The sequence below is a fragment of the Stegodyphus dumicola genome, chromosome 12 (assembly GCF_044657685.1).
Source record: "Stegodyphus dumicola isolate Sdum_Otavi_A_Nest chromosome 12, ASM4465768v1".
In the NCBI taxonomy this organism is placed as follows: domain Eukaryota; kingdom Metazoa; phylum Arthropoda; class Arachnida; order Araneae; family Eresidae; genus Stegodyphus; species Stegodyphus dumicola.
The window spans coordinates 94,200,749-94,217,765 of record NC_140779.1 but is presented as its reverse complement, the minus strand read 5'-3'; the positions used below and the strand labels follow the sequence as shown (position 1 = coordinate 94,217,765).

The 17,017-nt window shown below is 31.8% G+C and overlaps 1 protein-coding gene across 2 annotated transcripts in view; it reads left to right on the top strand.

Annotated features, from left to right (window-relative positions):
* Positions 1 to 17,017, top strand: part of LOC118186257 (cell adhesion molecule Dscam1-like) — a 1,080,749-nt gene that overhangs the window by 860,520 nt on the left and 203,212 nt on the right. For both annotated transcript variants that reach the window (XM_085806701.1, XM_085806700.1), the window contains exon 16: positions 5,366 to 5,436. In XM_085806701.1, coding sequence (XP_085662827.1) covers positions 5,366 to 5,436 — 71 coding nt within the window. The remainder of the gene's footprint in view (positions 1 to 5,365; positions 5,437 to 17,017) is intronic.

Here is a 17,017-nt window from a genome sequence, read left to right as displayed (position 1 = left end):
CACGAAATTTGTTTCGCAGATTTTTCCAGAAACTTCAGCAACAAAGTCTTCACGCAGTTTCAGTACCCGTTCTGCACTTTAATGATTCTTCTTAGGCCACCTGTATATAAAATTCACTTATAGATTGCTGTTACATTTCTTTTTGAGTGCCATCATTTCGCCAACACCCAAGTTTTCAATACCTCTAATGTTTCTACCAGTCTACAATCCTTTACAATATTCCACGCTTGTCTGTGAGATTACTCCAATACGTATTTGGTTCTTTTATAATATTTGTCAAGATAAATAAATGCAGATTTGTAAAGGTTAAAATGTAAAATTCTTAAGCGAAAGACAGCTTGTGTGCCTTTTCGAAGTTGACGACAGACGTATAGCTGAAGTGAATGTGGAGTAATAAGTTATTCATGTTCAGATTCTAAACCAGCTACTCTACTGTTATTTTGGTAGGTTCGAAATTAAGGCTACAGTACTAGCACTTACGCTTTTGGTGCAAGCAACAATCGCTTTAAAATTTTGAGAAAATTACCTTTCTTCTGATATTCCGCTATTTTCTCAAAAGCATTTCTTTGCAGTTAACAGTATTTTAATTATTTTATTTATGCATAATTTGTTTTATTTTAAATAAGTCCATCTGCGAGTTTTAAAAATTTTTAAATTCGCATAATACTATTGTAATTCGAATACAGGCTGCTTTGATCGGTTAAAAACACCTGCAGAAACTGGTAAAATTTCTATTAGTAATAATGAAATATCGCTGAAGATTCATCTCTTTATATTAATAAGTATGTTGAAACTGGTTCAAGATGCGAAATATGTGTAATAATTTCTGAATAAAGAACTTCGATGTCAATTAAATATGAAAGGGCTATGCTTAATTTGCTAAGTTATCTAGTAGTTAATTGTATAGAAATTTTAGATTAACACCTACCTGTCAAAATTCAAAACTGCCTGTTTGAAAGAATTCCAGATGCGAAAATTCTTAGATGCGAAGACAGTAATTAGAGCCACGATATGCATCGATCAGTTTTATTAAAACTCTCTCATCTGTTCTGTAGTATATGACATTCTAAATTGGGCTGTTTAACTTCGAAATATAGTAAACGCCCGATAAATATTTCATGAAAATATTTTTAATTTTTTTAAACGACGGAAGTTTTTTTTTTTTTTTTTGCTTAATATAATTTACACATTCTTTTGCAAGTTCACGTCATTTTTGTCCCATTGTATTCTTTGAGAATTTCAATTATCTCCTCTAAGTATTTATTATTCTGGATTCTGTATTATTTAAAATATACATTTATCCGGTGAACAATTATGAACACCCTTTATGTCCAAAAGAAACATATTTACGCTATTATAAGACAATCTAGTTTTTCTTCTTGATTATTATGTAATTTTCTATATAACAGTTTTATGTAGCATTTTAGATTAAAAGAAGTTTTGATTGAAACTGATAGATTATTGTAAGTATTTGATATCAAAGTCAAATCTTTGCACGTAAAGAAATTTCTAAAGTTACAGTTTTCTTCCTCAAATCACATAATGAGTGTTTACATAAGGAAATTTTTTTCTTGTGATTATTCCATTGACTTCGACACTTTATTCCTTTTATCTTAAAACTTAAGAAGAATTTTAGAAATGTTAATAGTTTATGGTTGAATGAGTTTAGAAGTCATCACAAGAATTTGTTTTTTATAAAATAGTGTTATCTCAAAATACGCACTTCCACTCATGCCTTCAGGATGTAGCGGAAGTATCTTGAATCTAAATAAGAGCAAGTCATGGTTGAGAAAGTGGGTTTCTTATTATCTGGAGTACAAACCACACACGTACATTAAAACACTGAGACTGAAATATCTTACGTTAATATATATTCATCCATGTATGCAAAATAAATGGGAATATTTATCACTAATTCCTTTGTAGTAATCTCTCATGAATGATAGACATAAGGAAGTGCTTATCATCCATTTCTCAGTTAAGGAAAATTCGACTAAAGCATGGAAAAAATTTTTAAAATATAAAAAGAGGGGGGCAGCGATAACAAAGTATTTAAATACGTCAGTACGTTTTCACTGCTCGCTTTAAGCCTGGAAAAGTATTAAGAGATATAGGATTATTTTCTCTATCATTAGGTTAGTAATTCTACCGAGTATAGAATATTTAAGGGATTTTCAGAGATTTCGAAACTATCGAAACTTTTTTCCTAATTCACCGCTGTATAGTATCCATCGTCACAGCAGACCAAAAGTTAGCTAGATAAGCTATGTGCTACAGCAGACCAAAAGCATCTAACAACGAGCTAACTGCCTTAGAGAAGGTTCACTGTAATTGAATTTGTTGAATCAGTGTTTCCCATTTTTTTTTAGTATTGCGACTCACCGACATAAATTGCAATTAATTATGACTAACAGTTGCAGATGGAATTTGTTTTGACCTACAGCGTGTATTCTGTCAAATACCACTTGAAATTTTCTTTTCTTTTCCTAGTGGAGAGTTTTAGCCCTTTATAAGCGTAGGCCAGAACTAAGGCCAGAAGCGATGGTCTCTTTATTATAGAGGCACCTAATAATTGGACTACCGTTGCTTCCAATGAAGGAACGGACAAATTGTCATGCCTACTCCATGTCTTCTCCCGGATTCTATCTCGGCTTTTCAGTACTGCTGTGAGGGTTACTAACCACTTTCCCGCCTGAGAGGTTCCTCTGAAACGTATTATTAATATATGGTGTTGTATACAGATATGTGGTACAGATATGTGTACAGATCTATATGGTGTTGTGTACAGAAAGTACACAACACCCTACATTAATAAAACGTTAAAATATGTTAATAATTCGTTATGCTAAGTATAGAAAAATTATAGCTTTTAAATTAACCGAAATTAATATTAAATTTTTGAAAAATAAAAAGTTTTCTGTTACATGTGTACATACTGAAATCTAGCTATTAACAGGAAAATCTGTGGTTTTATTCCCGGCAAGAGTACATTTAGTTTTCTGCTTTTTCCGCTTCGAAAAACCTGATATTTTCCATAATTGCCCCCGACCTAATTGGTCACCACTTTGATTTCTCTCATTGAGTCTCGACTCATTTCTCAGCCTTTTGTAATCATGGGTGGTGAATGTAAGGAATCAGAGCCTTTCTGTTGGGTGCGTTTGTAGTGTAATAAATAGAGCTGTAGGGATCAGCATATACAGTTAACAATTGGAAGATTGGTGGTTCGACTCATTAGGCCGGAGGTTAAACCCCCACGGAGGAAATTTAGTAGTCTCAATTATGGGAAATAATTATAACATGAAAAAATTAAATATTGATGTGGTAAAGTAATTAATTTTGAGTTGGAACAAATAGATTACATTGTTCATTAAACGCAAAATAATAATTTATTCAAGTTAAGTAAAAGAAAAATTTTAATGTTAATTTTAGTAATAGCCTGAAATTTTTGCGAGATACATAAGCATAGAGCGATTTAAATTTTATTTGTTAAGCAAAAAAATATAATAAGATTATATGGCATCCATTATGTTGAATTTTGGTGTTTCTTATCTAAAAGGATAGGCATCTTTTAAAACGAAATTTGATGATTTCGAAATATGATTAATACTACAAACCTATAGGCACATTCTCCCTTACTCCAGCTAATTATTCAGTCTTTACTTTACAAGAAGCTTCCCAAAATTTATTTCGACAATGATGTACTTCATGCAAGCGGATTTAAGCTCTAATGGAAAATGAAGAATAATTTAAGATTATTGTAATAAATTTGGTTATTGAAATAAACATCAAATTTTAAAGAGAAAATTCTCTAATAATTATTCTGTTTGATAGGAAATTGTATGATATCCTAGAAATTGCTGATATTACCTCAAAACCCCATATTATCCATTAACATTTGCTTAAATATTTACAAAGTAAATAAATGAATGATTAAACTGGTGAATCATCCAAGATTGAGTACAATCTTTTGTTAGTATTTGAAGGGAAGAATATATAGCTATTATATATTGTTAGTATTTGAAGGGAAGAATATATAGCTATTATATATTGTTAGTATTTGAAGGGAAGAATATATACCTTTGAATTTTGTCGAGTAGGAAAATTATTTCAGAATAGTGGAATCTCAGTTACTGGAGGCTTATATACTAAGCTTTATGGAAGCATATTTGTTTTAAATCTTGATATGCTGAGCAAAATTACTTTTATCTCAATTTTAAAAACCACTTTTACTATCACATTATTTGGGAATACACTTATTTTAAAGGGTTTAATTTAAAATTTAACTATTTTAGTTTAAAGGTATTGTAATATCCTAGCTAAATTAGAAATCCTTGAGAGAGAGAATACTGAAGAACTACGTAGTCACTTATCGCAAAGTTCTACTCAGTGAGCAGTCCAAAGAAGCATTAAATTACCCTTTATTCCAACTCAAAATAGATGAATAGATAGTCCCTTCTCGAGCATACAATAAGCCCCCAACAGGGCTCTAACTCAACATCAGAAGTAATAACTAATATAACTAAAATAAAACCAGCCGAAGCTGCACAGAATTAACTAACATAGTTGGCCCTTATTTAAGATTACCTACAGATTCTAGCCGACACTTAAAAATTCGGCCAAATAGCAGTAAGATTAGACTAGCAGCAACAACGTTGGACGGAAAGAAGAGCACGTTGTTCTACACTTTTCTAGGCTTTTCTAGTAAGGTGACCCAGAATTCCTCATTTACATAAAACGTAATCCTAAAACCTCATTCAGGCAGTAAAAGGAGAAAATAACGGAAAAGCTTGTAAAAAAAAAAAAAAAAACTATTAGAAAGTTAAAAAAAAAAAAAAAAAACTATTAGAAAATATTAAAAAAAAAAAAAAAAACTATTAGAAAATTAAAATATACCTATACATCATAATACTCTTCGTCATGGAACAATTATCTCAAAATTCCATTCCACCCTAAAACAAATTCTCCCTTGAAATCAGAAATATAATTAAATATTTTACCTAAATTTCGAAAACTTTGAAGTAAAATATTTCTCAAGTAATTACATTATTATTATAGCTTGATCTCAAATATTACTGTTTCAAAAAATAACATGGTATAGAATTTATTTATTGATTGATTTCTAGATTTTTTTTCATGTTGACAAAATTGATTAATTAACAGGTAACGGTAGCAACACAGAGAAGTTATTAGGTAAACAAGCATTTTATTTTAAACGTTTGCTCAAAAATCAGTAAGAAAATTATCTATAATGACGGTCAAGGATTGAAATATACTTTTCAGAACGCTTACAAACTTCATAATGATTATAAAATTACTGGAATTGGTTCTCTTATCTTTTCCTAAAGTTACTTCTTTTCAATTTTAGCTCCAAGACATGCACCAGAAGATGTAAAAGCCATTACTTTATCATCGAGAGCCATAAATGTTACATGGAAAGTAAGTAAGATATCTCTAAACTATATTTCATAATAAAATAAAAATCTAAAACTTATACATTGTAGTACAAAATCTCATTCTTTGGTTTAAAGAATGTGTTATCTAAAAAGCAAGGTTAAAATATTTGGACGAGAAACTTTTAGAATTTAATATAGGCACGACAAAAGGAAACTGAAATTTCCCCCAAGAATTATGAACGAGTGAACATGTAATTCCCTTTTCTCCCTCATAACTAAGTAGAGCTAATTTATCTGCTTTAACAAACTGCCACTCTATCATGAGGAAGTCAAGAACATGCTCTGCAATTGTTACCAAGAGCTGAACAAGTTTCAACTTTTGAGGAATTAATTATCTTTGTTCCTTAATCACATTCGTGAAGCTGCGTTATTTCTAACGGTTGGGAATAAGTCCAGAATTGGACAATTATTAATAATTTTACCCCAATGAAGCATAATTTTTTGCATAATTATAATACATATTTGCATTGTTTTAATTATATTCTGTTGCCAATAAAGAATAGTAGAGTTGGTATATTGAAGAGACAGAGGCTTATTTGTATTACCTAATGTTATTAAATACTGTATTACTTGTTCACATTTGTTTTGTACTTGATATGAGAAGAATCAAAAGCGAGACGTTTCCCAATTATTTCTTTGCAGTTTTAAACGGAAGCACATATGTTTTATTTCATTGTTCTTTCCTTACCTCATTTTATGTTTACATTTTCTTAAATTTACTCTTACATTTATTATCTGTTTGTTTTATCCTAGTTGTTTACATTAAATAAAGCATGAATCAATTATAAAAGCATTTCGTTTCCTGAATTTTGTATTTAATGATATATTTTGATCAAATGAAACAAACAGTATAAAAAAAAAAAAAAAAAAAAAAAAAAAAAGATTTTTTCCTTTCTGCATTTTGATAAGCCGAAAAATACAAGCATTTAGATTCGAAAACAATATTTATATCTTCTGTGCATTGTATTTAAATACCTCAGTTCTTAAAATTCCTTTCCTACAAATATCAGTACAATTTAAATTTTGATAAGAAAGGAGAAAATCAATCATTTGATCCGAAAACTGAATAGAAATGTGTCATTTTAAAACACATGGCTGACTGCACGTTTTAAAAGTTTTGAAACACTCTGTGTACGCTATAACAGTTCTTTGTGAAGATTTTCCACAAACATAATGGATATTTAAACAACTGCATATTCTATAAGGAATACTTCTATAGCTACAAATCTCTTACTTTAAGGAACTGAAGTAATTTCGGTGTCAATGTTACATGCTCTTTGAACATCATGACACAAATATCATGAAATCATTTTATAAGCAATTATAAAGTTTTTTTTTTTTTTTTTTTTTTTAAGTATTTCTTCACTAAATTTTATGTCACCATTGAGGAGTGACAGTACAAAATGTTATTGTTCTTAGTACGTTTCAGTAACAAGTACTAATACGGTACAATGTACATTATTTAGAGTACTAGAAAGTTATGTTTTTAAGACTTAAAAGAGCACGCATAAATATAGAAGATTAATAGCACTTAATTTTTTTAATAAAATTCTTAAGTCTATGTATACGATGTTCAGTATGTTCCTTCTGAAATACATGTTTCAAAACTATTTTTCTGCTTTAAATTTCTAAAATTCTGAGGAATGTCCTTTTTTCTTATCTCCTTCCTGCATAGAGTAAGTGGAATTACTTCCAGATAGCTCGAAATGTTCGGGGTTCAAATCCCGGAGAAGGTATCGCTGAGTGTTTTTCTGTTTTTTGCTTCGATAGCTACATAAGATACCTACAAGATAAAAGGATTTTTATTAATATGCCAATGTTTAGAAATTTTCAGCAAAATCACAATAAGCAAATTCAGAAATTTTACACACACATACTGAGTCAAGTCTGGAATGATTTCAAAACTTGATTAAACTGGAACAATATCTGGGATAACTAATTAGAGCTTGAACAAAAATAACAAAAGTTTTCCAGTAAGAGTTAATGTAATTAAAATTTTCTTTGTAGCGATTGAAGTACCTTACGAATAACAACAACACTTACTATCAGAATTGTAATGAAAGCTATCCATTAAGGAAATCTGTTAAAATTTAAAAATTAATCACGTAGCATAACATATTATTTAGAACGATTTTCAGTACCTTTTTTATGATAATCTTAATTACTGATATGGCAAAGCAGTTCTGTTTATGAAAATTTGGAACTGAATATTTTCTCCTTCCAAGATAATTTTCTCTGTTTGTGCTTCATTTTGGGCACTCCGTTACATTTATACATTTACTTCTTGTATGTTTTTGAAATCGTTACAAACTTTTGAGTCATTTTTTGAATTCAGAAATTTTTGCTACTGTCTTTTCCAGAACTATCAACATTTGATATAAAGTTTAAACTTATTATTACCGTAAAGAGAAACTTTTCTGTTTCTCACAGTGAAGAATTTTTAATAAAATCACCTCACGGAACCGCTCAGACACAAACAATTTATTCACATACTTTTCGCTCTAAAAGAGCAAACAGATATAGAAGTAAAGTACTTAGGTTCAAAAGGTATTTTCTCCCTCCTTTCTGCATGCCTTCGTTGTGTTACGTTAGCATACTCGACGCGTATTCAAGAGGTGAAGATTAGAGTCCCGGCGAAGGCACTGCACATGCGTGATTTCTCCTACTTCAAAAATGCCTAATAAATGCTGTGGCGTCCCAACTAATAGGTGCTGTATAATGCTTCTTCACCACTAGGATTTGGCGATTGGGTCCTATAATCTCAATTCGTCCTTGAAAAGGTGGAGTATAAGGTCGGATTCCCTTATTCTGTGCCAGTGATGGCTGATGAGGCATTTTCTCTCTCCTTTATGCATTCCTTTGTGATGCAACGGTCGCACGCTCGGTGAGCATTCGAGAGGTCCAGACTTGGGATCCGGTGAGGACATTGCACATTTTTCACGTCTCCCGCATAAAAATACCCTAATGGCCCTATAAGGTTATCTCAAAATATTTTTATTAATTTGGAGTAAAAAAATTTTTAATTTGATAGTACTATATTCTGTAATAAAGTATTGCCAAATATCATGATCAGTCGCACACGTTGAACTAGATCGACACAGTTGCTGAAATTAATAATTGCAGCAACTGTATGAATTAACCCTTTAGGCTGGACTCCGTATTAGGCGGCAGAAGCCGGTTGAGTCAAAAATGTTCCAGGAGGGAAATTTTACTCTAGTCCAAAGTTTTGCCAACCTTCTACCTGGTCCTGATATGGCTCATCAGGTTCCTTCTTGCAAAAATGACGATTAGGAATCTGACTCGTATATCTGATCGCGACTCTTGAGAAACGAGACCTTCCAGCTTTTCGTAACATCACTTTGATGAGTGAAAAGAAACCTATCCCATTCGTTAAAAGCGAAAGAATCACTTGTTGCATCATTCAACGAATCGGAATGTTTTTTTCGCACTGTTCATGGTGATGTCACGAGAGAGCTAGATGGCCTTATTCGCGATTTTTATGCAAAGTAGCCGACACTATCATACTTTTACGTTCAAAAGCGTACTGACATTAACTTATGCAAATATAAGCACACTAATAAGAACTCTCATTACGTTTAAAATCCCATTGCAGGTAAGAGAATAACGAAATTCGAGTTTTAAGCATTAGGAATAACAAAACATGCTACTTTAGTCAACTTTAGTTAGCTTAGGGATGAAGTAAATCTTCATCCCTAAGCCTGGCTACCAGCATTCTCAACCAGATGAAGAACATAAATTTATTATAGTTTGCCAAAACAATTTTACTATTTTTTTACGTAATTAAAAACATTAATGGTAATCTCACTATTTTTCAGAATAACATTTGTATTAAAGAATGATCATCTTTTAAATAATGGTTTTATTATGAACTGGTTTTCATACTTTGCATAAAGAGAAATTGCCATTCTATAGAATGCTTAGGTATTATATACAATACTTAGGTGAATATACAATAATTATCTTTCTTTATACTTTGCTTAAAAATGTCACTCTTTTTATAAAAGGCAACAGAATGGTGGAAATTCGTACATTGCCAGTAACATATAAATGCTCATTAGGTGGTTTTTATTAATTATATATATCATCTATATTATCATCCTAAGAAAGAATGAATTTTTGTCATCTTTAAAAAGCATTTATAACTCATTTGGATTATTATAAACCCTTTCAAAAATATATAAATGCACTATAACCCTGTAATTTTGACGTTGTAAGTAGACAATATACGAGCTGTCTGAGCTTCGTATAGCGGCAAATTCATTCACCTTTGAAATTTGCCTTCTGGAAACAATATACCTTCAGCAATATATTTACCTTACAAAATCAACCTCGTGACTATCAGTTCATTATTAGAATTGCGTTGCGTTGTAGGGCTATCTGTGTAGCTTTTATACAGATCATATGTCTATGCACCGTTACTGTATCAAATGTTTCAGTTTTCGTAATTACTTAATCTTCAGATTTATGTATTGTAATGAAAAGTTTAACGCTGATATTATTTTGTAATGAATGCCATCCTTTACCTAGAATTATTTTCAAGTCTTCAAATAAAATCTCATTTTTATGAGAAATTAATGAGTTATAATATTCGGTGGCTATAATAAGTTATAATATTCGGTAAACTTTGCAAGCAAAGCAACTCATTCTCATGCTTGATATTTGCATATTTTCCTGATTAGAAGAAAAATAAAAATATGTTTTATGGGTATTTTTATAACGCAGGAAGAGATTAGAGATTTTTTTCCCTCTGAATAAAAGCTGTGATTTTTGCTAATTAGGTACTTAGAAAAGAGATGCCATATAATCACCATAATCCTTAATGAATTGTAATGGATTGAATGCATGCAGAACCAATGATAGCTTGATAAAATTTATTTTTCCGAAAGAAACATTTCACAGTTACGGAATGTTTCGCAAGTACTCGTACTACAATTCTTCTCATTATATGACAAAACACAATCAGAAGTTACTACTTCTGATTTAAACTACTTATACACTTTTACAGTTTCATAGGGATAAGACAAAAAAAAAAAAATAATCGCCAGCTATGGCGCTAATTTTGGCGCCAATTTTCTCGCCAAATTTGTCGACAAAAATCAATCACAAAAACCGTCGTCAGCTTGGCGCTAACTCACCATTAACCTCAATGTTACAGAGAAAGTGGCTTAGAACATGAAGCTATTAACATAGTTAAAGAAGATCTAGTTTCCATTCTTCCCTGTCCATAGGCAATTATCAATTTAAATCTCTTACAATCTTGCACAAAAAGAATTAGCTGCTTGACATAAAGAGAAAGGCACTCACACCTTAAATCTTACAAACTCAGTTCATAACCTAGCTATTTGTCACATAGATGGTTCCTCTGACTTCGACCTCAATAAAGAGGTTCTGGCATCGAATTCATATACGCAAACAACGAACATGAATCCTATAAAATTTATATTTGAGACATTATCCCAAATTATACTTGCGAACTGGTAGCTAAAGGGTGCTTTGGATATTTTTCACTCCAAAGTAATTCAGAATTTAAGTAGCTTCATAATTGTCTCTGATTTTAAACCAGCACTCCAGGCGATCCAGAGGGACAACTCTCAACTTACCCAGGATATTGTTGTGCTCATAAACACAATAATAACTGTTTTATAAGCTGCACCCTACAAGGATTCCAGCGCACGTCGATATTTCTGGACATGAGCAAGACGACTAGCCAAAGAAGCCCGAAATGGTACGCCCTTTGGTGATGCAGATGAATATCCAGCGAAGGCTCATCTTCCAACAAGTTAAGAAAAAGTCCATTACCGAGATAAAGTGCAAACGAATTATTTCATCTAAAAAACATAGCTAGACTGAGAAAAAACATTCTAAAGGAATGAAAATATCTCCTTACGGTCAGCGACGTTACAACTGCTGTCGTCACTGTCCTGGTACAAAACTTTCTCCAGTACACATCGTTAACGCTTTTGCCATGCTGGTCAGCTCTTCAGAATCCATTTTGTCACCCCGAAGTGCCAGCTTCTATATTCTTCGAGGATCGTCGACGTCGCTAGGGCTGTGTTAGATACTTTGGCCCTATTTGATCTTTTGCATGACCTTTGGACAATACAACAACAATGTCAATTTGAAATGGGCTTACGTCGGTAAACTTGTTTTTTCTTGCAAAGTTTTGCCTTTTGAGTCCTTTCATGTTACACTACGCAAGAAATACCACACTTTTCATGCTCACCAGTGACCGAGTGGTAAAATCACTGAGCACTGGTAGTTCCGATATGGATTCTAATTCAGGCGAATGGTCTGGCTGCATGGGCGTTTTCGTATTTTCCTCATGTGTGATGCGTACACTAGTTTTAGTTTCTTTAGACAGTCTTCCATAAAGGCATCAACTCTTAGGCAGATAGCCTAAGTATGTTTTGCCATAATAAACTAAACCTAAAACCACAATTTACATATAATTTCACTAAAATAATTTATAGGTATACAAAATTCATAATTATATATATATATATATATATATTTTGCAAAACAAGATTTGACCAAAACCTACATTTCCGTATCTTTTCTCTAGTACACCTGGTAAAACACTTTATTTTTTAAAATTTACTTTCAATTTTGTTATTTTATTTCATGTTTTCTCAGATATTAAAGCTTTTATTGTTATGAACAGAAGGTGACTTAATGAGTCCTTACTAGGCGATTATTCTTGTCTTCTGAAAAATCTTAGCTCTTTGCAGTTATACAGCTGTTCAAATCTTGAAAGAAATTTAGATGTAATTAATCCTATTCCTCTTTTGCAGAATAGTCTCGTATCATTACTTAAGTTTTTATGGCATCTATGGCCCAAAACGCAGACTGGTCTAACTAAAAAATTATTCCTTTTTGTGGAGATTTTAGTATTCATTGAAAATTATGTTATTTAGCTATTTTCTGCTAAATGCTAGGAAATCTTACAGAAATGTGTAAGAGCGTTTATTTAAACTAATTAAACTAAAAATCTGGTGAAGGATAATTCGTCTTAACCAAGATTTGGCCATTGGGTCCCTTCATCCCCAGTAGCTTCTTAAAAGGAGGAGTGTGTAAGGTATTTTCTCTCTCCTTTCTTTCTACCTTCGCGCTGTAACTGGAAGCACACTCGACCCGTATGCAGGAGGTTCGGAGTTCAAATCTCGACGAGGGCATTGCACATTTTTCACGTCCTTGCATCGATATAACCTAGTAATTCTACAAATGTACTCGTAAAAATATCCTAAGATTTCTTGAACTTCAGAATTAAAATGTTTGCATTAAATTTCTTTTTAATATTTTATTAAGAACTGCGTCGTATTCGAAAGAAGTTCATTTCCCTTCTTCATTAATTTTGCATTAATTTCTCATTTATATAAATAGTGTTGCCAGCTGTATGACGCAATAAATTACTGTCTTTGGAATTCCGTCTAGACGTATCTAGGTATTTATGGGTTTTGTGTCATAATAGGGTGAATAATAAAATTCAGTGCGAATTTACTACAGAAGCATAATGTTCTTTATTCTGACACCAAGTTTTCCCAATTTTCAAAATGGGCAACTACGTTTTTACGATTTATGATAAATGGCATAATTACATATTCTCAAAATGTGCGAATTAATTAAGTAGATTACTTTCTGTTTGTCGAAAAATCTGTTGATTGAAAATGACTTTACTCAAAACCAAATGCATGCCAGAAAAAACTACGAATGGAACTTCTAAAAATTCTGAAAACTTTAGAAACAAAATACTCTTCACTCCTGAAACCCGTATGAAATAATAACACCCCACTAGTTAAAAAAATATTTCGGTCTGTAAAGGTGATGAGAAAAATGTTAAGTGTTGATTTATTTAATGTAACACCATTTCTAAAGTTTACTTTTCAGATATATTGCTAGATTTTTAGGAATATACTTATTCTGTTAATTAATGTAAAATACAAAATATTATGATGAATCTTATGGTCTTATGATAACACATCAGAGATGGTGTTTCTATATCATATTGTCTCTTAGACTCCGCTCAGGCAGTGGTATAAATCACATAGAGTGATAGTCATGAGGCATAAAGTGGCGGAGTTCCATTCATATCTGCGAGACAAGGTCTAAGCCATAGCCAAACAGAGAAGCTAAATTTGCCGCATGTATGAATATGTCTACACCTCTTCGGCTCTGTTTTCCCCTTCAACAGCTTTCGAGCGTTCGATCTGATTGGTCGACTCTTGTACCAAGTTGGCATAAAGTTAAAAACACCGGACTTTATGTCAAAACCCCTAAACCCGTTTTTGTGTCTGGTCATCTAGCAACGCAGCTTGGTTTAAACCAATTATGACGTTTATAGCACCGTCTGAACGGAGCCTTATTTCAAAATAAGCATTTCAAGGTCGTAGCTATCCTCCCTTCATTTGATAAGCCAAAAGTTTTATTAACCTTTTATCGGATTTGTGCATTTAGTCTGTTACGAGCCCGTACTGACGCAACAATATGCAGACCATTTTAGTTTCGGTTATTTTACGAAGCTCTTTATTTCTTCGTATCAAAAGAAGAGTCCTTCAACCTGAACTGTATTTTTTGTGTTTTCTGAAAGATTTAAACAAGTGAAATACAGACTGGTTTGTTAACAACATCTTTAGCACCTGCTGCAGGTATTTTTCCCATTTCATTATTTTTTAGGTGCAGTTGCCTTTTCATCAATGAATTTTCCAGGACATTCTCTGGCGTTTATGTCCAGGCCGTGTGAAAGACATTCTAATGCTCCCGCATCCATTTTATATAGTTCTGCTGATGCTTCAAGTGCAACATGCGGCAGAATGTTGTCGTAAAACGAAATTCATTGTTCTTCAGATGAAAAGTAGTACCATTCCAATATCTGTTAAGGGAGGCTGCAAGTGCATTTCTATTTCCAGTTTTTATAAGTGAACTTACCTTCGTGTGGCCTTGATGAGACCGGCTGTGGAGAGATCGTCACCAATCAAGCCATTAGTCACCTCTTTTCATTTTAGCTTCATCTGGGGTCTTAGAAGAGACAAAGTGACGAATCTCAATTGGGGGGTCACTTTGAACCCGACAGATGTGTGGTGTTGTTGATAACTGACAACACTTTTCAAATCGACGAGTCGGTCTCGCTAGAAACGACGAAGTGGATAATCGACCTAATTGACGGATATAAAATGGATTTAATTTTAGAGCCTACTCAATTGTTAATTACAAATATTTGAAACATATTTGTAACTAATATAATCTGGCAAATGAAAATAAATAAACGTAGTTTAATTTCAGTTTTACACATTTTGTACTTACAGTAAAAGGCTACTAAGAGCGCCATCTACCGGTACAAATTTGAATTTAATTATATTTCACCACCACCCACAAACGGGGTGATGCCGTAATTTGACACGCCAGTTTGTTTATATATATATATATATATATATATATAATTTTCTTTCACATTTTATAACTTTAATTTGCCAACAGTCTCTTTCATTCCCCATTTTAGTTTAGGTATCTCCCCTTTCTGTCCTAAACGTAGAAATTGTTCATAATAATTTTCTGGGCTGCGCTTTTCTAAATTAGTCCTTTTAATACTTCCATATGTAATGCTGCAATGCAGAGGACTCTCATTCAATCAGATTAAAAAAAGAACATTTTACAATATACCTCTCTCTTTGCTGATAGGTACATTTCTTTTACCTGCTTCTTTTTGCTGCTGCTACGTTTCCTGCTTCGTTTTGCTGTTTTATTCCCCCTACACTTTCGCACACATCGTTTTGTTATCCACTGTCTCAAGATATGATACGTTATAGAACATTGTGAGGTGCACAGCACACTTATAATATGTGAAAATGAATGTGTATCGTAAAAAGTAATTATCAAGAAGTTAAATCATGTGCAGAATTAGGCCCCATGTCTCTGCAATTTTCATCATTATACCTGCGCATTAAAGCCTCTCTAAGTAATTTCAGAGCAGGCAAACATCCCATCCCTAACAGCTACCTCTACAGTCATTTTATTACATAAATGTTCATTTAATATTCCAAATTTAGCGGATGTCCTGTGTATCAAAGAAAAAAAATAAGTATACATTTTAATCAAGTTTTCCCCCCTAATTTTAAGCTATGGATTATTTTAATACATTAAAATAGAAGTAATTTTTCAATAATTCATTAAGGATTCAAAAGAAAAACAAGTTTTGTAATTGTGTTTGGAAATTCAAGTTTAATTTAAATATATGGCATTTAAGGTAAAATACACTTAAATTTCCTTCTTTGTTTTCGAGCATCTTTTGAATAAAGAGGATTAAATGCTTTATTACGAATATAAATTTGTCAACAAACATGTTTTTCCATAATGCAAATTAATCTTCTTTCAGAAGAGGCTTTGTTCTCATGAATATATTTAAAGACGGAAATCGCAATGTTTAAACATAAAACAAACATTTTTAAACTGTTAAATGGAACTTAATTATAATCTGCTTATTTTTAATTACTATATCTTTCTCCAAACCTCGTTCAAAATAAATAAGATTAAAACCCTATGTGTACGAGTATTTGCGTAATTATGAATATTTAGATATAAGAAGTATTCTTAGATGTAAATTTGCAGTATTTTGAATAAATATTTTAGTAAATTAGAGTTATCTTTGACATGTATCTCTTTCATCTATTACTAATTCTTAAAATACTTCAAATGACAAATAGACTTAAAAGAGTTCTGTAAAGTTTCAGTCTTTTACTCTCAGCAGATGGTCTGATAGGTTTTAAAGTGAAAATATCGTTTAGAAAAATGCAAACGATTCCGTCTGTAATTAAGGAATATATGTGGCTTACATATTTCTAAATACAATGATTATGTATACTTCTAATTACCTGCTGAAAGCACTTTAAATTAAGTTATTTAACAGATGCATTTAATTTATTACGAATCAATGAATTATTCTTGAATTATATCAATTTAACAGATTATTAAACAGTAAAACAAAGTTTTAAATTATTAAAATGTGCATTATTGTTTTTTGATTAAAATGTTGTACTTCAAAAAATTAATTTAAGGATTTACATCGCAATATATAGCAATACTTGCCCAGTTGCATATATGAAAACTGCGTAGTCGCATACTGGAATATAATCTTGAGGCAAGTGCATCAGTTTCAAATGTTTGTTTTATATTTTACATTGTAACATTTCTTGTCTTTTTTGCATAATGAATTCATGGAGAAGATAATAAAATTTATGCTAATTGCAGTTTTTCTAAAATAAAACTAAATACTTCTTTTAACAGTAATTTAAATTCTTATTAGATTAGTGACTGTTGGGCAAATTGTTCATCGCAGTAAGATTGTTCTAGATAAGTGGTTCTCAACCTTTTTTTGCCACGTGCATCTCTTTTACCATTACTAAAATAATTATCTTCATCCTTTCCAAAATCGAAAAGTATATGAAATTACAGTGTAAACCTTAAGCAATAAATCCTGTTCTCAACATGCATACATGAAACTGTCTAAAAGGGCTTTTTTTGCGACTAGTAATATGAAAAGCCAACTCAGTATA